General features: G+C 49.2%; 1 protein-coding gene across 5 annotated transcripts in view; it reads left to right on the top strand.

Moving 5' to 3' along the window:
• LOC119457444 (uncharacterized protein DDB_G0271670-like) overlaps positions 1–22,945 on the top strand; it is a 158,173-nt gene that overhangs the window by 56,481 nt on the left and 78,747 nt on the right. For 3 of the 5 annotated variants that reach the window (XM_037718995.2, XM_037718997.2, XM_049670087.1), the window contains one exon: positions 9,025–9,543. In XM_037718995.2, the coding sequence (XP_037574923.1) occupies positions 9,025–9,543 (519 nt within the window). Of the gene's footprint in view, positions 1–8,773; positions 8,925–9,024; positions 9,544–22,945 lie in introns of those variants that run through there. The other 2 variants (XM_049670089.1, XM_049670088.1) reach the window with 2 other exon arrangements.

Below are 22,945 nucleotides of genomic sequence, written 5' to 3'. Positions count from 1 at the left end.
TTTTCGTTCTGGTATACTCATACCGGTTCATCGAAAAGGTCCGTAGAAAAAAAAAAAAACTTTCAAGAATAATTGCTGGAAAACAGCAGAATTTTATTTAGTATAAGAACTCCAAGGTGCTTCCGAACTGCACGTGTGCCGTTTTTTCTGGCCGCGGGTAGTGAAAATAAATCGCATTATGAAAGCTCACCTCAGCATCATTATGTCATTTTTATCGCACCTACATCTGTTCGCCTACCAGTGCGATCAAAATCAGCTAGTGCGTGGTTCTTCATTACAGCAACATTATAGTATGTATAGGTCTCCCAACAGCGGATAACTATTTGGCGGTCACCAATTTCAAACGCACGGTGCAGAAGCTGCTGCCGAAACGCGCACGCCGCTGTCATTCGGCTTGTGTGCGGCGTTTTTTTTTTTTTTTTCTTTTTTTTTCTTTTTTTTAATCGCGAGCCTTCTTGTGTCTTTGATTTAACGGAGGAAATCGCTCACCGAAAGGAGAGTAACTAGGCAGGAATAGCGGCATAGACAGAAGGAAGGTGCAATTGTAGACTGACAAGCCGCTCGCATTTATAAGTTAAAGGCTATGTGGCTGCTCTCCCTCGCTCGCATGCCTCGCGGGCTCTTCCGAAATAGACTGACGCGTTGCGGCCCGGTTCTGTCGATCGTATTTTCCCGTCCGCCCCGCGCTCTTGCTCCGGTCGGGTATTGTCTACAGGTGGGTCTGCGAAGAGGGCGCGATGTTTTGCTGTCTATAGCGTGGAGCATTGTTTATGCGTCGCGCTCGCCGTGGAGGTTCGCAGTGAAAAGAAAGAAAAAAAAATGACTGAAAGCTGACGGGGCGTGCGATTATAATAAGCACTGCTTCGGCAATATAATGAGGGGTTTGGGGGGGGGGGGGGGAGGAAATATTCGGCGCAGTCGGCGTCGAGGAAAGCACCGGACGGAAAAAAAATTGCCGCTCACTGAATGTTCCGTACGCTCCTTCTGTGTGCGTAGCTTTGTTTAGTACTGCGGTACGACGGCGCGCCGTGTCGACGATTATCTGTGGCAGCGTTGTGGTCGTTGTTGCGGGAGGAGGAGGGTTGGCGAGAACCAGCAAATTTCATATAGCGAAGCCCCACCTCCCCTCCAATCCGCTCACCTAGCTGCCACCATCTTTCCTATGCAATCCGCTCATCTTTCCTGAGCGAGGTGCGGGAGCTGTCGCTTCCGAATCCCATTGTTCGTGCGGCCATACTTGCCTCGGAACCCGCAACGTCTATTCATGCTTCTGCGCCCGTCCAGCGACTGACGTTTTTGATGAGCGAAAGAGGGCCACGCGCGTTCGTGGCGTATCGAGTTTTCGCCGATATGCTGAAATGAAGAGAGAAAATGAAACAAATAAATTCATGCCGAAATTGAGGATGGCTAAAAGGGTGGTGAAAGCGTCGCGTGCTGGATTCGGGCGAAAGTGGACGAAGCAGGAAAAGTTGTAAGGGAGGAGAGTAAGGAGAAAGAAGGGGCGTGCTGCGTACGCGAGCGTTGTTCTCTTCGCGCTGGCTTGACGGTTGAGCGCAGATACGTTCCGATGCGCTCGATCAACCTCCTGAAAAGTGCGCGCCCGGCCGTTGCCCGACTCAACTCGGCTGTGCTCGCTCGCTCGCTGGCTGCATGCGTGGTGGTGGCGTGCGCCGAGAGCTCGAAGCAGCGGCGGTGCATCATCGACGAGCTGCTGCCGAAAGGCGGCGCCTGTGCGGCGCGCTGGTCTCCAGTCTTAGTGGCCAAGTTCCGTGCAGTGCAGCGAAAGCTACGGGTTGTATCAGCTTATCGGGAACAAAAAACCGGCTGCCTGGCTCGCGGAGACCAGGCCTATTGTGAGCCGCTAATGCTGTGGTGACTCTTCCATTCAGGTGACGTCGATCACGAACGGGGACGAGTGGTGGAAACAGGGAGGCCTTTCTTGCGAATGAATGAATGAATGAACTTTTGTCAGAAACACAGGGGGTTTCTTAGAAAGCACATCGCAGCCTGTTAAAGCTGCGGCTGCACCTATATAATTTGGCGACATGTTTTATAAGAACATCAACGTGCATATAAAACAAGTTTGTCACTCCAAATTTTGTTTTTATCTACTAAACTAAAACGTTCTATCAAGGAAGAAAGCACTAGAAGAAAAAAGTGCAAAGAGAAATTTCAACTGAGACATTAACAATGAAAAAAAAAGGAAAGAACTAGAGTATCTGACACCAAAATAAGCCGATTGTTGCTCATATAGCAACGTGATACAACTCGCACCAAGAATAATGTTACTGGATCGCACGGGTAAAAGCAATGAGTGATTCGAATAGGAAACAGGATGCAATTAAGTGAATTAAAGTATATGGCCCCCATGATTTTTGTTTCTGGTTGGCTGAAGCCCTATAGCTTTGGCCGCGCTGCACGGAGTTGATGTGTATGTGTTTTCGCGCGCTCTTTCTGAACTGCTTCAACGGCGTGCGTTGTCGACTTGTGTGTGTATGACTGCATGTGGCAGCGATGTTCGTGCTCGAGCACTGAGGCTGAGCGAGCGCCCGGTAGGCAGATACCGTTCGGTTCATTCGCGCTTATCCGCTGCGCATTTTGTATAACTTGCCGCGCAGCTTTCGCCTGTTCAACTTGCGAGCGGGGTCGAGCCATACTTGGCGTGTCAGTACCAGAGGGAAACGCCTAGTCGATGTATCAGAGCGCGAGCGGGGAACATCACTTGCTGACACGGGTGTAGGCATTGTCATTTGGTACTTTTGTTTTTCTTTCAACAACGAAAGAGCTAGACCGTTTAACAGCCTGTAATGCAAACCGGACATTTAGAATGGCGAGCAGGACTTATATTTCAGTTCCTCATTTCCACTGTTAGCACAGTAAAACAACTTACTACTACTACTACTACTACTACTACTACTACTACTACTACTACTACTACTACTACTACTACTAACAAATATAACTGGTGCTACATGTCAGTGAGCGTCAAAAGCGTACGGACTACGGCATCAGGGAGGGAAAAAAGGAGCTGATTATTTCCGCAGCCTGTAACATGTACAAACAACATAGCGTTGTGCGGTGTTACCTGGTTACGGTCATTAACTGTCCGGAAATTAAACGAGTTCGCTGATCTAGCGACCGATGAACTTTTGACGCCGACTTTACGAGCGCAATGCCGTTCCAAAATGCTGTCAAATGTACACCCGCAGACTGCAGTGTTTGCCACTGGTGGCACCTTGTGATGCGATGAACCAATATATTGTAAAAAGGTTTGCATTGCACTCTACTTTGTGATCCGTTATTGGCGAATCGCCTACTGTGCAGAAAAAAAAAAGGGAAAGAAAAAAAATTATGGTCGCCATCACTGATGTCATTGATAAAGGAAATAAATGCAGAAAATGCCATCGTGATATTTTTTGTTGCCGTCGGCAAGTTTACACCGGCACATGGGCGGAATAGTGGGTTACTGCAATATGGAGTGGGGTCGTACACTGATTCTTGTTCGTGAATCATAATTAGTCGTGCCCGGTATATCCCCGCGCTTAGTTTACGATCTTGTCTAGACAGGAAAACATCAACCACACCAGCCTTGGAGGTGAGTAAAGCCATAGGACGATGAGCGATATCTCGCAATATTACGGTTGTCGTATACTTAAGGAAGCATGTAACTTTAGAGCCATCTATTCCAAACTCACTACTTCATATATAAAACACAACTATCCGTAAAGGGAAAAAAGAGAAAAAATGTGGGCCGCAAGCACGATCCAGTACTCGGGGAAAATAACCACCGCAGTATCGTATCGGGAGTAGGAAGCCGTATGTTTTCTCGGTGTACTTCGGCATTCCTGCTAGCGTTGTTGCTTTAGGCTTCGCCATGGTCGAACGGCTCCCCCGCCTCCTTTTTTTTTTTTTTTTTTTTCCGCCTGCACTATTGCATACACTGCTGGCTATAAACTGAACCGCAGAGATCGAATCAACATCGTTGAGAAGTTTATGTAGCGGGGTTGCAAAACGACACGGTTTATAGGTTCAGTTTCTTGCGCAAACAACGCGGTGAAGGCCTTCTGCGCTGTGAATAAGCAAGCTTCGGCTTGCCTCTTCGTTGGCCCTTCGTTGGCCAACGAAGAGGCTTCACTTGATGCACGTGATACAACTGCAGTATCGAGCCTGCGTGCGTTAGCGCTGAAAGGAGTAATAACACGGCATTGCATATACTCACCGCTGTTAGGCTTTATGTGAAAATCGCAAGTTTCTAATTTTTTTTTTTCTAAAAACGGGTAAGCGTCGGGGCTCCCGAAATGATTTAGTGTAACATTTGTTCGTACGAGGCAGTTTCAGTTTCGCCACCTAGGAACCGGGTGCTTCATGACGTCACGTTACATTTCATGGCTAGCTCCTCTCCATGCAGCCACTGCGACCCGCGAGTACGGCCGAAGGAAACGCGGACGTCACTCGTGACGTATCAATGATGTCGATTAGAACAAATCACACTGTTCTGTGGTGCATGTGGGGGCGAGATTGAGAGAGTCTTTTTTAGTTCTCGCGCTCATTCCGTTTCTTTCTCAGTTTTCTTTTCTTCCGCCCCCCCCCTTTTTTTTTCTTGCTTTTTTTTTTTTGTGTGTGTGTGTGTGTGTGTGTGTGTGTGTGTGTGTGTGTGTGTGTGTGTGTGTGTGTGTGTGTGTGTGTGTGTGTGTGTGTGTGTGTGTGTGCGCGCAGCGTGCGCCTCTCTTCTCGTTCCGCTAGGCTTGGTCGGGTAATTCAGCCGAAACAGCTATAGCCGTACGAGCGGCCGCGCGTCGTGCAGCTTTTTTTGTTTCTTCCTTTCTTTTCGGCCTGCCTGCGTGCTTGCTATAGCGTTGTTCGCCGACCTCCTCGTTCTCGCTTGGTTGTGTGCCCGCTGCGCCCTTCTATCGCGTAGTCCTTTTTCTTCGCAGACCCCCTCTCCGTTAAAGAAGGCATCGCCCGAGAAGGAAGCAAACTAGCGCGGTAACGTAATAAAACTCGAGCCAACTTCGGGGAGTAGGATAGGAGAAAGTGGCGCGCGCGTTTAATGATCTCGCGGCACCGCCCTTGTTGAAGCTTTCTTGCCCGCGTTGCTCTGGTCCGCTTGCGCCGCTGCTTTTTTTGTCACATATATATTATTGCGCCGCGTGTTTCGTTGTGCCCAGCTCCTTCCACTACTTGCACTTCTCGGTTTACAGTGTCTAATCTTTTGTTTGTGTATTTTTTTTTTTATGTTCTTAACCTTCGTTGCGTGCGTGCGCCTTTTCTCTCTCTCTCTCTCCAACTTCCTCAGTTGCGTTCCCGAATCTTCTTGCTTTCGTGTTTCTTCCGGTTTCTTCCCGTGTTCCAAGGTTCTCGCGCATTTTGCGGCCGGCTCCGCGCTTGTATCCTCTTCTTTCGTTCCGTCGATAAACAGTATAACTTCCTGTTTCTCTTCTCCTGGTTCTTTTCTTTTTTTCGCGTGCGGGCGAGTCGCGTACAACTTCCTTCTTCGCTCTTTCGCTGGCTCAGTTTCTCGGCGGCGCCGCTTTGTTGTGCTCCGCTCTTGTGCGGTGGCGCGCTCTCCGCTCGGCATCCTCTATCTTACTACGTGGCCTCATCCTCTCGCGTTCGTTGCGTGTGTGGGGTCCATGTATACGCTATATACTATAACGCTCGGGAGCTCGCGTGTGTGCTTCTCACAACTCTCGTACAAGCTCTTGTTTTGACTACACGCGCACCGCTTAGGCTCTCGTTTTGTGCGTTGCTAGGTTTATACCGCGCAGTATTTTGAAATACTGCTATCTCTATCCTGCTATCTGGTACTGCTATCTACTATCGCGTCGCTATCTTCGCGCCGTTTATTAAATGACGGGAACGAAACTACCGTATTTGGCATACGCGTAGGTGGCAGGCGATGCGTTTCATGATAGAAGCGTGTTCCGTGGGCGCAGTTTGGGGTTTTGAATAACCAACGGTGTGCATTTCGGCTATGAGGACAATGACGCGCGGTTTGAAATGAATGCCTTGTTGTTTTCGCCATGATGTGGTGTAGGGTCCCCCGTCACCGAGTATTATGTGCAACAAAATGCTTGCATGAATAACGATTAATGTTCCACTGCCCCACGGAACACAAAAAGGTTTTGCGGCTTTTGTCCGTGCCGCCTCGAAAATAAGGGATGGAAAAACTAAAAGGGAAAAGTATCAAGGGGAACTAATAAATACAAACAAACCTTTGCCTTTGTGTTCCGATGGTCGGTCGCATAATTCGGCCTTTCTGGACGACTCGACTTTTTCCCTTATGCGTGTATCACAGGTGGAATGTGGAACGTTCCCTTAGTCACACTCTGAGGAGACAGTGCTCCACGACATTCGTGATTTCAATAAATGATAGCCCGAAATCCTCACTAATTTCTATGCGACCACATTTTCATTAAGCAAGACATTTGAACGCAGCCGAACGTGCATCGGCGAGCAGACGATGCACGAACACAGGTCCAGTGACGTTGCTCCTTGCTGGGCTTTACGTCGTGCAAGCCTTCACGGCAGTGAGCGTTCAATGTATTAGCAGTATCACTGGCGCAGTAAGCAATGCGACAACTTAGCGCTAGGGGCATGCAGGCTTGTGCGGGCTCCACACGTTTCGCAGTGCTGCGCGCATTTAGCGGAACAGTGTTGCGGTTGCTGCTTCCGGCTTTATACGAGCTCCGCTCCACTCCGCATCCCGCGGCTGCGCCTTTTCTTCTGCCGCCCGACCTCTCACTCTTGATGTTCCTTCTTATAGTTTTCTGTTATGCTCGTGCCCTTTGTCCCACTTCCTTTCTGTTCTCTCGTTTCTTTCTTTTTTTTTTCTCTGTTATTCTGATGCAACGATCTCGACATCGCCTCTACCGAGAGAACTGTGCGAAGCTTTTTACTCTTTTATTTCTCTCTCTGATGGGAGCGCCGCGCAGAGGTTTGATCTGCCACGTTTGGGAGCTTCTTTGGCGTGTCGTGCGTAATTTGATTGCCTTGTAGTTGGATGGAACAACCCTGCTCTTCCGTAATGTTATCCGTCGATCCATTCTTGGGTTACGTGTGTGTGTGTGTTTGTGTTTACGCGCGCGCACGTGTTTATTCAAGTAATGGTGCTTCCGCCATTGTGATGCCGATCTTTCGATTCTCTTCTGCGGGGCTAGGCAAATGATAGCATGTGTCCTATCGTCTAATCATTGAGTGTGCGGTGGTCAGCTTTAAGCTTACTTCATCTCCCACGCGCCTTGTTGATGCAGCTTGCTTGCTACGGCACTGTCTCGGCTACATTAGCCGGTAATTAGCGCTCCGTGGGTTTCATTATTTTTTTTATTCCGCCCCTCAATTAATCACTGATATCGATTGTTTAGAACGGTGGCATCATTAGCTTTCACGTTTTTAAATTATTTGTAAAATCATTCGTTTGCAACATAGCTTGCAGCCATGCGTTTCGTTATACCGTAATCTAATGTTATTCTACGCTCGGTACGTGCACACAAAGCCAGACAGTCTGTAGCTTTCTACAAACTTTCTGTGGCGGTAGGTGCACCGCTTAGCGATCAGGGTCGGAAACATGCGCTATTTGTAGCTCACATATGTACTGGCGCGCTAATCTAGAGTTCCTGTATATCTTTGTTCATTTTTCATTCGGCAATGTGGTTTCACAGTCTTGCCTAATCTGTCAGGCTGTCGGCAGTTGCTCTTCGTTGTGTTCGCTTAGAGAAAGACACAGAGAACAAAAGAAAACATATCGTGAAGCCCACTTGTCACGGCGCTAACATCGGTGCGCTTTGGAAGCACTTGCGGCTGCGCGACGCAACCGAACGTTGCGCAGCTTGCTTGTTGCCGGGCCTGGCGGTCCAACCCGGAGCTGAGAGCAGCCAGCGTTAATCGAATAGTCGGCAAAATCAGGATAAAATATATAGTAACGTCACCAGTCGTACTGCTGCACTTGCGTTATAACAGGCTTAGCTGACAGTGATTGATTGCGAATACACCGCACGGCGCCTCGGGTTCCGCACTGGCTTCGTGAAGCGAAAACAGAACGAAGGACAGAGAAGAAACACGTGAGCTCGCGCAGCTGTGTCTCGTATTTCGGCATGTCTAATCGCCGTTGAAGCTATAGGCGTATAGTGCGGTTGGCTATTACATGGAAGACGCCAGTGTGCGACTATCATTCTGCAAGCACTTCAGCATGCAAGTGCCGGCTGAGGCTATGTAAATGCACTGCACATGGGTAGTAATAACCCCTAAAACCACGAGCCATTTCCCGCGAAGCCGTGCGTTGCCACCATTGCCATAGGAAAATAGAAGACGGGGAAAAGCAGAGAGGTTAGCCAGATCGACCTTCAGTTGTCCCCCTGCGCGGGTGAAAGGGTATGAGGGATTGAAAAAAAAAAAAAAACGGGAGGGGGGGGGGGGGTGAGGAGAGAGAGTTCACGCGCACAGTAGCAGACACAGACTGTCTGTAAGCGTCTTTTCAGGTCCGTTGATATGCGGTATGTAACCGCACTGCGTGCTGTGCAATGGCAGATTGCCCAGCCCGTGCCACGTGGGTACTGGTTTGGCTTGTTCGCGCAGCCTACATGCACGGGCGGCAATCGAGGACCCAACAGGAAAGATAAATTCTAGAAGCTTTCCCTATCAAAAAGCTAGGCCCCACAAAATGTGTGAACGCGCGTGACCCTGATAAGCAAAGAGCTTAACATTTTGATACGCATTATCATATGAGATTATTACGCAGAAGCGTGTGACTATGACAACTGTTATGCATCGGTCGGTCTGCTAAGGAGGACGTTTTACCGAGATAAAGTCAGTTGTAGGTCCGGCGCCCTGCATTCAACTCGGTCATTGCCTTCCGTTTCGTTCTGTTCGCTCAGAGGTGAACGCATCTTTCACCGCCGAACCGGTCGATTCGAGAGAAATGCGGCGTTGGTCTCACTTGTTGCGAGAGGACGTTATTACGCGTGCAGGTAAACTCCCGAGGCAACATGGCATTGACGTTGCTGTTTTTTCCTTCGTTCTTCGCAGACATGGAGCAGAGCATCCAGTTGGAAGATGGCAGCAGCGGCCATTCGCCCAGCCGCCGGCGGTCGGCGACCGCGGCCGTACTCTGCCAACACACGACAAGCTTCCGGCAGCACCAGCCGGAGCCTCAGCAGCCGAACAACAAGTCCGCGGACAGGCGGCGTGTGCTGCCACAGCAGCAGCAGCTGCACCACCACCACCACCACCATCACCTCCACACACAGTACCACCCACACCACCACTCCGAGCTGCTCTCTGGACCCGCAGTTGTGACGGCGCTGCTGACGGCCACCAACACGGCCGCTGGACACCAGCAACAGCCTTGCTGTCACGTGGTTGCGCCCAGCGTCGTCGTGGGTGGCAGCCCCGTGCTCTTGGACTCGGCGCTGCCCAGTGACAGCGACCCAAACCTGGAGCTGCACAGCTCCGAGGAAGAGCTCGAGGTCATCAACAACCGCGCCGGCTCGGCCGAGAAGCGCAAGTGGTCGCAGGCCAACCAGCGCCGCGCCCGAGGGGCCAGAGGTGAGCTCGACTTTCTTTTCTTTTCCCTGTAACCCCGGCCAGCTCCTGGTCGCGCGCCATGCTGGCAGCCAGATTTTCAGGAGAAAGCCAAAGTGTTCTGTCCCCTCGTCGGCCATGTGGGTATAGTACATGTTCCGATGTGTTCAAATATAAGAAACGCGCGTTGTGCGTCGAGCTCGTGTTTGTAGCTTTCTCGCACACTTCGGAGTAAACTTGATTTAACGAAGCTTGAACTCTGTACCGAAATTGCCCCTATAGCTGGACGGTCGCACACTCTTGCACTTTTTTGTGTAACGTTGTGTAACGGCGAGAGTTTGCGCAAGCGCACAAAGCAGTTTTCAGTTCGAAATGCCGTTTGCTACGCTGTTATCCGTGAGACCCCATTGCGTTCCGCCACAAATAGCCGGGCTATGCAGCTTAGATTGGTGCACTCATCGCTTCAGCTTCTGTCTCTATAGCAGTATATCGCACGGGCTCACAAGTCTTTTGTTTATATTTATTACCTGGCGCATGCGCGAACGGGTTTTGTTAATACGTAGAAAAGTTAAAACCGCATCACAGATGAAACATGTCAACCTGCACACCTATTCTCGACCCGGCTTTTTGCAAACTGGACTGCGCAGATAAACCTGACAGGGGGTGTGCGTGACCACCTGTTGTTTTCCGAACAGCATAGCAGAGGATGTTCGCAGTGGAGTGTTTTGTGCGCTTTCACACACTGTCGTCTATCTCGCCGTTATAAGGCGTTGACATTTCGCGCTGTCGACAATTTGCGCGGTATCATAAAAAGAAAAGTGCGAGGCTGTACATATATTTGCAGGCTACTGAAGCTTTCACCGACTTCGTTACCGGCTAAATTTACCGGGCTCTTTCACAGGGGTGAAAGGGCAATTCTTATTGGGACCATTGTGTGCAAGCATTAAAACGGTCTTATAGTGTTGTAATGATTTGGTGGCCGGTTTATGACGGGATATTTGGATTGAAAGATTGGGACAACTCCAATGAAGAAAGTCGAATGGGAAAAAAGGGCACCTCGTAGCTGCAGTGGCCATAGAGCGCCAAGACTATGAAATAATGAGCGGAGGTCTTCTGCAGTTCCAAAGATACCGGTGTTCATTTCCAATAGCGTCGATAATCGGTCGTGGTGTTAAAACATTCGAGATGACAATTACGACACAGTAGCGGCACTCGAAAACGGACTGTTGTACTATAGTATCTAACTATAGTACTATACTATATATAGTAACGTATAGTACTATAGTATCTAACTATAGTACACATACGTTACTGTACGCGAGAACTGGAGCATTTTCAAAACGGTGTACAGCTGTAGAGGAAAAGGATTAGCACAAGTGACCGATCACCCGAGCAGATAAATTGCGGTACGCGACGTTGTTGTTCCCTAGCATGCCTAAAACATGATGCATGCATGCATTTCCTTGCTCTGTTCATCGGTCACTTGTGCTAATCTTTTTCCGCTGCAGCTGTGCCTATTACGCTTTTACTGGTTGCAGTGAGTAGAATGTAGAATGCAGGCACGGGCAATATTAGAGTGGATCCATATACACAATTGACAAGTTTCTACTGGCAAGTTCAACAGACGGTCTCGGCTGTTTGGTTTAATTTCATACAAAAAATGTTGTAAGACGTTCAGATCGTGATCTTATTTGAATCGCTACCTACTCGAACAAGCTAGGCTATATGGTTCGTGGTTCAGCATGACCGTGTCTGCCACAGCGCAACAGAACGGTGATTGAATATTATCTTACTTTCGGTCATCGCAGAGCCGTTTTTAGCTGTGAAGGCTTCCAAGGCTTTCCTTTAGGAATAGTCATGTATAGCTGGTTTAACCTTGCATTCCCATTTTCTATGCATCACCGTTTTAGCGGTCTCCCAATCTCTTTATCTGGCGTCGTGCCGTTATCTCGACGGCGTCATCTCCGTCGGCGGTAACTTCTGTAACGTGCTCTTGACGGGGTGCCGGTATTATATCGCTCCTCTCTCGTTACGGCGGTCGTCGTTTGCCTATATCGTCTCTGTCATAAGCATAATCGCGTGCTGCTTTCTCGAGCTCGCCCTCAACGTCCTCGCGCTCCTGTCTCGCAAATCATGAGCGCGAAGGTCTTCCTCGCCGCTTGCTGTGTATGGACTTCCCCACGTCGCCGCGTCGCTGCAACCTTACACTGGTCGGCGGTGGAACGGCTAAATGATGGCCGCTGTCATCTCGGCAATCTGAGACGTGGCCGCGTGGTGTTAATTTTTTTTTTCTTCCTTCTTGCGTCTTCTTTTCACTCGCTTGACTTTCTCGGAGTGCAAATCATTGACGCGTTATGCTAGGCCCTTTGATGCTGCAACGCGCTTTTCCGCAATCGTTCCCTTCTTTGGGGCATATTTCTTATTTACGACATTCGTGGTCAGTTGTTTTAGGTAAAAGTGATGTCGCATATTTCAGCTGTTTCATCCGTACGCCTCTTAAGTTCACACCACTGGCTGACTATTGCATGATGCGTAACCGTGAGTCGTGTTTTGGGCTGAACGAATAACTTGCACTGAAATGGGAAACACGTAGCAGCCTGTCGCTGTGTTCTGACCTTTTCTGTTGTGGCTGTTGACGATGATTTAGGCCTTTCATGTATAGGCTAACTAAAGACGTGTTGAAGATTACTGATCTTCAGTTCGGCTTGCTTTGCCCGTTCCTCCTGCGCGCTGTGAAATCAGTCTGAAATACGGGTGCCTTATTGTTGTTTTATAAGTACTTTCCGCGCAAGACACGGCAGTTATTTAGGGGCAGCTAATCCCCTTATCAGCGTTTACACTGGCGTGCAATCAGAGAATACTTAACGTGGCCGGCCTGCAAAGCGGGTCGAAGAAGGGAGTCGGGAACGTAAGCTTAGCCACCTGCTCACGTATTGCTGACCTGGCTTCGTGCAAGTCGATGCCTTGAAGCCTGTGTGAGGCCTTCCTCCCGCCTTTTTCACAGCGAGGGAATCGGGCAACGCCGTTGGCGTTTCTGAACACTATTTTTTTTTTTTTTTTCCTTCCGTGTGCTAATCAGGCCGTAGCGTCGGTCGTCCGGTGGCGGGAGAGTAAAGAATCCTTGAGCGAATAGAAACAAAGCAAAAAAGCTGCACTTCGGGCTTTTTTTTTTTTTTTTTGCTTCTCGTTCGTTCGTTTGTTCTGGCAGCGACGCCTGGCGTGCTACCAACGACCGGAACTAGCGCACGCGATACTATAGGCGCGCGCTTACGTAGGCGCATATGCTGACACGTGTGCATTCGCCGTAAAACCTAACCGGAATGCTCAATCACGTGCCCTTATTCAGCAACTATAGCTTGTGGAAAGAAATAAAGGAAAGAGACTAAATTAATAGTGGTGTAGAAAGCTCTGCAAGCTAGACTCGCATTTTCGCTCAAATAAAACTGGGGTATAGGTATCTGCAAAAGAGATAGTGTGAGAAAAGCGGCTGTACTGTTTCTGGCGCGTGCCACGCTGGCTATATTGGAAGGCAGGCCAAATATAAAAAGGAACAGATGAACGATATTAGGAATATTATTACTGCAGAGTAAACCACGAGTTGGAACATCAATTTATCTTGCGTGCAAAGAAAGATCTCGTATTCAAAAATCTTTTTTTTTTCTTCAATCCGAAAGAAAGGTTTATTAACCGTTTCGTTATGTTGACACTTTTTGTGCTGAAAGATCAGCTAAATGTTTTGTTTGATGTTGCTCAAGACAAGCCCATCTCTCGAAAAACGTCTAAAGGGTAAACTGATCAGTCTCGATATGCCGAAAAAAATTACGAGCGTGCTCGGCTTGGATGGCTAACCATCATCCAAGCTGATCTGGGTGGCTGCTTGGCACGGACATCTTAAGCTCGTCGAAGGGTTGTTGACGCGTTAGAAGCCGGATACGTAATCGGGTTAACCGTGCATGGACGCAAATGAAGCATTGCTGTTCTGTACTCCGTAAAATTGCGACATGTCGAATTCGCCATGATTCACTCGTATTTCGGTTACGCCCTTTCTGATTGGCTTAAAGTGCAAGCATGGCGGAATTCGATGGTCCAGTATTGTAGCACCTCTGTTAGCTCTATTCGAGTCACAGGTCGACTGCGCACTCTGCAATTGGCTGAAAACTCGAAACGCACTGGCTGAATTCGAGAACATGACTGAAGTGAACAGTTGCTATATATCGCCCATTGCCAGCTGCGATTGTCTCATAGGGCACGCACACGCTCTCTGATTGGCTCAAAAACGAAAAGCATGGCGGAGTTTAGAATGTTCTGAACAGCAACCCAGACCTTTCGTTCGGTGTGTATACCATGCACGCCGGCGTTTTGCATGAGGCGGCATGGCGAGCCATTATAGACACCGGTGCTGCTGCCGTTTTGGAACACTTCCACGGCCGTGAAGACTCCTTCGACACGTCCGCTTTTGGCGTAAGGCCTTGTGTATGCGTGCGCGAGTGTGCGTGCCTCGTGCATGTGTGTGGTGCCTCAACGAACGGTCAGCCTCCTCTCCCTCTTCCTATTGGTTTCGCGTCCCGCATTTTTTTCTTCGCTTGCCCCTGTATGCGCATTTTCTTGACTTCCTGCTGGGGCGCCGTGTTGTTCCTCCTTGTTCTTTAAGCATTCTCTTTCTTTTTCTTTTTTCTTCCTTTGCTTTTCCGTTCACCGTTTCTTCGCCTGTGAGTTAGTCGCGGAGGCTATAATGCCTGGCGTGGCTGCATATATACAAGTTTGCATCCTGCTTTTGTCGCAATGTCCGTCTTTTTCTCTGGGACTTTCTCGCGCTCTCTCTAATCTCCTTGACGTGGCCCGTTCGATGATTGCAACGAGGTTCGTGCGTGTTTACCCTTAGACGACGCCCGCGTCGCCTAGTACGTACTACTCGCGCGAACGCTTTGATGGCTTGGCGCGGGCGACTCATTAGAGGCTGGCGTTTTTCTTTGCTTTTTCTTTTTCGTTTCCTCCTTGACGAGACTGGAAAATGCTGCTTTTTGCTGGCGCTCGATTTTTAACAGCCGCGCCAGCCGGAGCCACCCCTATGGTAAACGCCCTGTGTACAGCTTCATGCGAAACTTGTTTTTGCTGCTGAAGACTATACAGGTGGCCTACGTGACCTGCCCCTTTGCGAAATCGCTTCAGATGTATCGTTTTTTTTTTTTTTCTCGGACATACGATCTTGCGCGATAGCTTGGCTTCCATCTTGACAGGTCTCGTGTAGAGATGCGTAGGAAACGTTTGTATCCGAGTGGTACGTGTGGCGGGGTTACGGTGCCTGTCACTGGCGATTAGTCTTGCGGAGAATAAGTGCGCGCGCACGCGAAATAAAGTTCGGGTGAAAGTTTGGTGCTTGTCTTGTGCACCACCCTAAGTCAGTGGAAAGTCCGATGTGTAGCAGAACAGGAATCGGTGCCGGTGTATCAATCAAAGATGGGGCCGCATTGGCGCTATATCGGACAATGTTGGCCCTACGTAGATACCCGCTTTTACTGTACTTTACTTTAAATGGATGGCCCCTTTGTGAGCGATGTCCTTCGCCCCATGAAGCTATCTTTTTTCTATTGTTGCGAGTATTGTCCAAACACGCCTTGGCTCCCTGGCTTATCGGCTAAAAAGAGCTTAGACTTCCGCATATTGTGCGCTACCGCATGTCTGTGTGCACGTGCTATGCCTTTACGTTTCCTTTGAAGCCTCAGATTTATTTGAATTTATTTGCATTTGTTATACCTGCCCTTATGCAGCTCCTGTAGTCGCGTCCGGCACGAAGCATTCTCTTCCGGTATTTGAAATTTCAATGCCGCGGGTGAACATAATGTCCTTTCTTCTCTGTGGCTCCGGTAATGCAGCTTTCTTGCAGTTCTGGGAAGGCACATCTGGAAGTAATGGAATAGATCGGTCGTATTTCAATCCCCTTGAGGGTGAACTTGATACCTTCCTCTCATACTATACCCGTGACGTTGTGTATGGGCGAACGCTCTCTCCATAAGGAAAGGCTATGTGCAGTTTATTACATTTAAAAGCTAGAGCTCTTTCCATCCTACACTTATTGGTATCACACCTAGTTCCACTGTCGTATTGCTAGCGCACTGTCGACCACTGTAGTCTTTAAACTACGTTTCATACTTGCAGGGAACGCTACGAAAAGGCATCTCACTTTTCTCGCTAGCGACCCAAAATAGTCATATATGATTGGAAAATGTGTTTATCGTGTAATTCTGTCTAAAATTAAGTCCCACACTGTGATGCCGCTAAGCATGATGCAATGTTATTATTATTGCAAATGCAATTATTATTATTATTATTATTATTATTATTATTATTATTATTATTATTATTATTATTATTATTATTATGGAAGACTTCGCAGATCTGAACCTACTCTCCACCGAACGAGCTGAGTGACGTTTCTGCGAACAACGGTTGCAGCGCACCACGTGCGTTCGCGACCAATACATAGTATGTCTTCGCATATTGGAAGCACATACGTACACAAATAATACGGAATTTCATTTCATTTTATTTCCACGTGGGGGTATAAGGCGTAATTTTGCGTCCCCACGTTGGTTACATTATCATCAGCCTATGTTTATGTCCACAGCAGGACGAAGGCCTCTCCCAGCGATCTCCAATTACCCCTGTCTTGTGGTAACGCATTCCAACTTGCGGCTGCAAATTTACTAATTGCATCACCCCACCTAGTTTTCTGTCGTCCTCGATCGCGCTTCCCTTCCCTTGGCAAGTTATATAATATAGCAAGTTATAATATAGCGTCCGCTGCGTTGTCTGCTTAGTATGAAATGTAGTCTAACTACAATCAACTAGATATAATATGCTTTCAGCTAACCACGACGACGTTTGTATGTACGCAAGTTGGCTCCTTCGGGCCGCATCGTGCTGTCTAATGTGTGTGCTTTTGAAAACTATCGCTTTGAAGCCCCGACGGCTCCGCGGCGAGATAAGGGAGACGCATGACTGGCTTGAAGAGCTGCTGCGTGAGAAGGCATCTCGATAAGGTCGTCTGAATTTCATCTGCCTTTGATAGTTCGTGAGCGTTAAGCGCTGCAGCTCCTGCGCGTTGTTTGCTGCTTGTGAAAGCTCCACACTGCGTGCCGAGTGCGGACGAGATTTGTACATACACCAGTGTTTGGAAATTACAGCAGAAAGTGATTATGCGGTCGAGAGAAAAGACTTAATGGTTTATATTTGTATATTATTGCCACTTAGCCCGAAAGGCTATCCATAGGCCTTCAATGTTGCGGCCTTTGCCCGCAGCATTGATAAATTTGGTGTTTATGGAAACGAAACATTCCACCCCACTTTGAATCAGTCGGGCCAGTCGATAAGGTGTCAACGACCGATACTGAAAAATGATTGGTGTGAATATGAACAAGAGTGTCTCGTTACCATTGTCTGAAGTAGCCAACGTAGCATTGTGCGATTCCAAAAAGCAAGCAAGGTTGAAGCGTTCGCTACGTTGCCAACCGCTCATCTGGCATGAGCCGCGAGGCTTTAATTGTAAAAATTGTGGAGTTCTACGTGCCACAACCATGATGATTGACGTATGCCGTAGTGGGGGGACTCCGGGTTAATTTTGACAGCTCGGGGTTCTTTAATGCGCACCTAAATCTATGTACACGAGCGTTCTTGTATTTCGCACCCATCGAAGTGTGGTCGCCGCGGCCCGGATGGACCCCGTGACCTCGATCTCGGGAACGCCAAGGCCGCTGAGCTACCGTGACGAGTAACAAAATAGCTAGACGGGCTCAAAACCAAATGGTAACTTGAGCTGGTTTCGCACCTTAGCCGTCGAACTGAGATCAGTTAGCAGAGCGAAAATGTTGGCACAAAGTCAGGTTATTTGCTTTACGCAAAGGTGGGAACATTTGGAATGCACGAAACATTTGGTTGCTAGTCAATACCGTTGTCTGTCCCTTTCTTACGTGCTGTTCTTTAGCGCTGTTTGTGCTGAAGTCATGAATCAACCAGCTCAAGTATGCGTACGCTTCTTAAGATCGCGCTGCTTCCCGGCTCCGATGCAGGATGTGTCATGGGAACTCTCGACACGTTTCGGCGCTAGGGGCTCCAGCAGAGCGGGTTATATTTTGACACGTGGTCTCGATGCTTGCTTTTTTGGTCCCGGCTCGTGCCCTGTGGCCGGGGTGCGTGCTTTTGAAAAACGGCTTCTCGCCACAACCCCTGCCATCCGTTTCCTGCGTGTTTTGAGCGCCGTTAGCGTCAACAAGCTAATGCTCGGAGTATACCTCTAACCAGTGCCTAACCCGACGCGTGCTTCGAGAACTTGGTACCACATTCTGTCCCTTTTCTCCTTTCCGCCGGAGTGTACTGATTTCATGGCTGGTCGGCTGCGGGCGTTATCTGGTCACCTAAAATGCATGTGCTATACGCACAGGGCACGAGCCGGACCCCAAAAAATGTTTTCATGCATTCCAAATGACCCGCCGTGGTTGCTCAGTGGCTATGGTGTTGGGCTGCTGAGCACGAGGTCGCGGGATCGAATCCCGGCCACGGAGGCCACATTTCGATGGGGGCGAAATGTGAAAACACCCGTGTACTTAGATTTAGGTGCACGTTAAAGAACCCAAGGTGGTCCAAATTTCCGGAGTCCCCCACTACGGCGTGCCTCATAATCAGAACTGGTTTTGGCACGTAAAACCCCATAATTTAATTTAATGCATTCCAAATGTTTCCGCCTTTGTGTTCCGCCTTTGTGTAAAACAATGATCCACACTCCACTAAAATATAGCAATTGTAATTAGAATGAAAACATTGCCCTGTAAACAAAAGCGTGAGCTTTCCGACCACGCCGGAAGTGATAATTTCTATTTTCATCCCCACCGAAACGGGGCGACGACAAATAGTCACCTAACCTGCTTGAGCTAATCGGGCGTATACATATATCGCACTTGGCGTTTTCGCAATCTATCTTTGATCTTTTCTCTCTTCATTAAAGCTTCTATCTGCCGTACTGTCGGTTGTGATCGCCATCTCTCCACGGCTCCCCTGAGCTATACGGGAACCGCTACTTGAATGGGAAACGAGCGACACGGCAAGCATCTATAGTAAACGAGGCATTGTTCCAACACCGGAGGGTAATTTTAACTTGCTACAATGGCATATCTGATTCTATATATATGTGCCGGAAAGGACTCGTTCGATCGGCCGCGGGACTCTGCACCAGTCACAGGTTGATGAAGTGAAGGACGCAGGCTGGTGTGGGGAGAATAGTGCCAGCATTTGCTTATCGCATCTTGTTTAAAGTAACTTTGTGTGCGACAACGTTATCGAGGAAGGAGCGAATATCGGTGCGTTTCAGCAGGGGGAGCACAGATAACCACACAGACTTGTTGACCCATGCAAAACGCATTCGCGACAAGTATCCGAGTTGGCTTGGCACATGAACTGCGCTCTTCGTGTCCGTCCCTCGATATACCACGTGTCCCACGTGCTGGCTGATACCATCACAAGAAGGCTGGGCTGTTCCTTTGCCGTGAACGTGGCGTGGCACCAGTTGGTCTTCTCCTCCCAGTTTCGCCATGTGCTGCCGCTTCGCCCGGATCTTCTTCGAGTGCTGTTTGGTGCGGCATCCTATGCGTGTCGGGCGCTCTGCTCTTCACATGCTGCGCGCAATGCCCTGCCGCATGCTTTGCGCGCAGGTTCCGTTTCTGGGCGGCGTTCTTTTGCCGGTGTCTCGTCTCGGTGTCGTCGGCACGAATCCCCCTCGTCGTGCCCGCCCACCTCGCTTGCTCATCCTCAAAATCCTCCCACAAAGGACGCGCAGTGCGATTGTATAGCGCGTTGCTTCCCTTTCGACCGGACCGCCATCTCCGGCTTCAAGCGAAGCAGTCTAGGCGAACCTTCCCGGCTTTTCTGATCATGCCGACGCAGGACCGCACTCATAAAGACTCGGCTTATATGTAGCCCCATCTGTATACTGCTCGTATACAGATGTGCCGGGGAGCGCCTCTGTTCTCTACGGAAGTACGTCGCTGCAACAAATACATGACTTCAACCACACAGTTTCTTTTAATAAAGCGAAACTTCATACGCCCTACTTGCTGCGGTATTGCGCGTCTGGTAGGTCAGCATTTCTTTCCCAGTTAACTGGCCTGGCCCTGGAGATCGTGCTATAGTAAACCTGGCTCATTCCGGAGATGGCGTGGGCGGATCCCGGAGACATTGTAGTGCGCCGCGGTCTCGTGGGTCGCGTGGTAGGAATTTCGGCGTCTTGCTGATTTGCCGAGCTATGCTGCAAAACGCTTTGCAGAAGACTGAACAGTTGTAAAGCCTGCTATAAAGCGGATTTCCGGCTACGCACTTCGTACTAAGCGAAGTCCGGCGCCACTACACTTCGAATAACCCAGCTTTCCAAAATTCACGCACTGCGGTTTGGCACCAGGAAAAACTTCGAATAAAGCGATACTTTGGATAGTCTGTCTCATTTGTTTTCGCGTGATGCGTGTGTGTTGCCACGCCATTCTCCGGCGTACGGGCCTACACTGCATGCACGTCCGTCTCAGCGTCCTTGCGTTACGTGCTTTTCAGCGCGTGCAGACTAGGTTAGCGCGCAAAAAAAAAAAAAAAAAAACACTGCGAACGAAGCGCCGCAGGCACGCGCCATGTTTTTCTTCCCTTGTTGCTTTCTGCGTTTGGTTCGGCCGCCAGCGACTCCGGCGAAAGCGGATGTTTGCTGAAATCGGCCAGGTGCGTGCACTCTTGGCGAAGCCAAGCCAAGCATGCGCTTTCTGTGTGTGCGTGCGTGCTTCCGCGCGGGGCTACGTCTGTACCCACCATGCAGGAAAACTTTATTTTGTTAGCCTATAGGAAGCCACACAACGTTTACATATGATCCATATATACCCCTTCTATATGACGCCGGAAGAATCCGGAACTGAGGGCACGCTTTCGCTTGCTTTTTTTGCAATTTAACTATAGATCAATATTAGTCAGTAGCGACTGTTGACAATGCACGTGTAGGGTTAGGCTGTAATGTATAGTACATAGCAGAGTCTATAAACCTTTTAACGCGATAACGTTAAGAGCCCCGTGTCGCAGAAAATGCGGTATCGGCGTCGGCATCAGCATCTGGCGGAAATAATCATGCCGAACCACATCATCCCGAAACACCGCGGCCGGGCGGGCCGGGCCCTTTGCGTGGCGCAAGGTGTTAGTGAACAAAAATTGAATTTCTCAAAGTAAAATCTGTCAGAAAAGTGGTAAAGTACGACTTAACCACAACCTACAGACGTGATAGCGTCGAATTGTAATTTGAATATACGAGAAAAAAGCCTGATAGCAGCCAGGGATCTTTGAATGCTATCGCGTTCCACTCTTAAAGGCGAAGCTTGAGCGTCCTCCAATTCGTTGTACTTTGGTTCTAGGCAACCTTGAGGGGGAATGTTAAAAACCGAACCTTTCTAATTTTTTTTTCGAATTTTTGGTAATGGAAATAAAGGAGATGGCACAGGAAGGGGAGCAGCGCGCAGTATGCCTCGTAGCATAACCATATTACTTGGTTGATTTGGTTGAACATATGCTTCACAAAAGATCGTCACCGGCTCTGTTGTTTGCATGTATACGCATCCTGTAACTAGCTATAAGTGAGAGGCAGATGTGCTGCTAAGGATATATGGCCCATCGCTGTTTATTCCGCGTTCGTGCTGCCTTTCGCACGGGCTTTCTGTTACGGATATCGCATGCGTATACAGTAGAACAAAACTGGCTGACGCCACTTTACGCCTGCGTTCGTACCGGCTTTCGTACGAGTGTACTGTTACGGATATTCTATACATACTGTAGAGTACAAAGTAACTGATGCCACGCAAGGCCTCAAAAATGCCCGAATCGGGGATCGAAAGGTTAGCGAGCTTGCCCGCTGCGAGAATTATTTGGAGCCAGTGTTTTAACAAGGCGCCCCGTGTTCGTCAGGGCAAGTCTTCTGACGTAGTGAAATGTCTCCTTGTCGAAATGTTGGCCCAGCATGAGACATGCCTTGTTCCACCGCAGTTGATCGCTTCAAGCCTCCATCTTCTCGAGATCCTCCGTATTGTTCGCACTTTAACATCGCGTCGTGCATTCGTTTTGCCGCCTTGCACTTGTTGTAGCAGACGTGAGAATAATTTAGACTAAGATTCTCTAGCTTTTCTTATTAAGAGTGTTTGTGGAAAGCCATAGAAAAAAATTCCTCAAGAATGTTAACCAGGGCTCTGCGTGTGGTATAAGCCGTGCTCTCGCAGTTCATGATGAGTGATATTTAATTGCTCCTCGAGTGAAAGTATATTGGGGGCAGCATGCACAAGGCCAATAACAGTCAGTATAGAGTTTGTTTTAAAGGGGTTCTCATCTGTTAAGGCAGCTCCTCTAACAGCTGGCTGCGTGTTATACGAACGCCTCTCGCGGTTCATCGTCAGCGCTGGTTTTTCTCGCTTCTTCGTTCTTCGTTGGTTCTGTCAACACCTACACACTGCGCACACACGGCCGGGCGGGGAAGCGGCAGAACCTGAGTATACTGGGGCACGCGGAGGAAGCCACGAACAAGGCCGCGGCCTTCTTTACTTTTGTTTTCCTCCGGTGCTGTGCTTTTGTTTCTTAGCAATCTGTGTGCGCTTCTCTTCCTATCTCTCTCTCTCTCTCTAAGCCGGTGTGTGTTTTCCGTCTCCCGAGGAGTGAAAGAAGGCGCGTTCTTCTCTGACCGAGCGGATGTTTGCGTTAGTAGCTCGCACGACTCGCACGCCGCGTGCTGGTGGCGCTACAGCGGTGCGCGTCGTTGACGTCGGCTTCTCGTTTGCGTTAGTTTGTTTACAGGCCGTCCTATACAAATCGCTCGTAATGGCGCTCTTTGCACGGGTTATTAGCTGCTGGGCGCGCCAGGCTGGCGCCTTCGGAGGCCTGCTGCACCCACGCAGACCCCCCGACAACACGGCGGGACACTGGCTGTCTTCTTTGCATCAGCACACGCTTGGGAGAAACAAAGCGCGCGCGCGCGTGTCTGTGTGTGTCATAAGGGAACAGCGCAGACATCTGACGAATACGAAAGTACAGCGCTGTGTGTCTCCTCTGTGTGTCTCTCTCCCACCGTCATATTTCTGCGCTATCCACATTAACGATGACCAACCAACGAGCCAAGCTCGAAACTGTGCTCACATTAGTGTGTGTGTGTGTGTGTGTGTGTGTGTGTGTGTGTGTGTGTGTGTGTGTGTGTGTGTGTGTGTGTGTGTGTGTGTGTGTGTGTGTGTGTGGCAAGGAAGAAGAGGGGACACCGCTGGCGAAAAAGTGCGAGTGAAATGATGACTGGCAATACGCAATCTGAGCTCTTTCGCTAGCGCACATGATGTCGCTGAGATAACGTGCGCCGTTCTTCTGTCGCCACTTGAGCTGCACA

This window comes from Dermacentor silvarum, chromosome 7 (genome assembly GCF_013339745.2).
Source record: "Dermacentor silvarum isolate Dsil-2018 chromosome 7, BIME_Dsil_1.4, whole genome shotgun sequence".
NCBI classification, from domain to species: Eukaryota; Metazoa; Arthropoda; class Arachnida; order Ixodida; family Ixodidae; genus Dermacentor; species Dermacentor silvarum.
The sequence above is the reverse complement of the archived record's forward strand: the minus strand, read 5'-3'. Positions and strand labels throughout refer to the sequence as shown.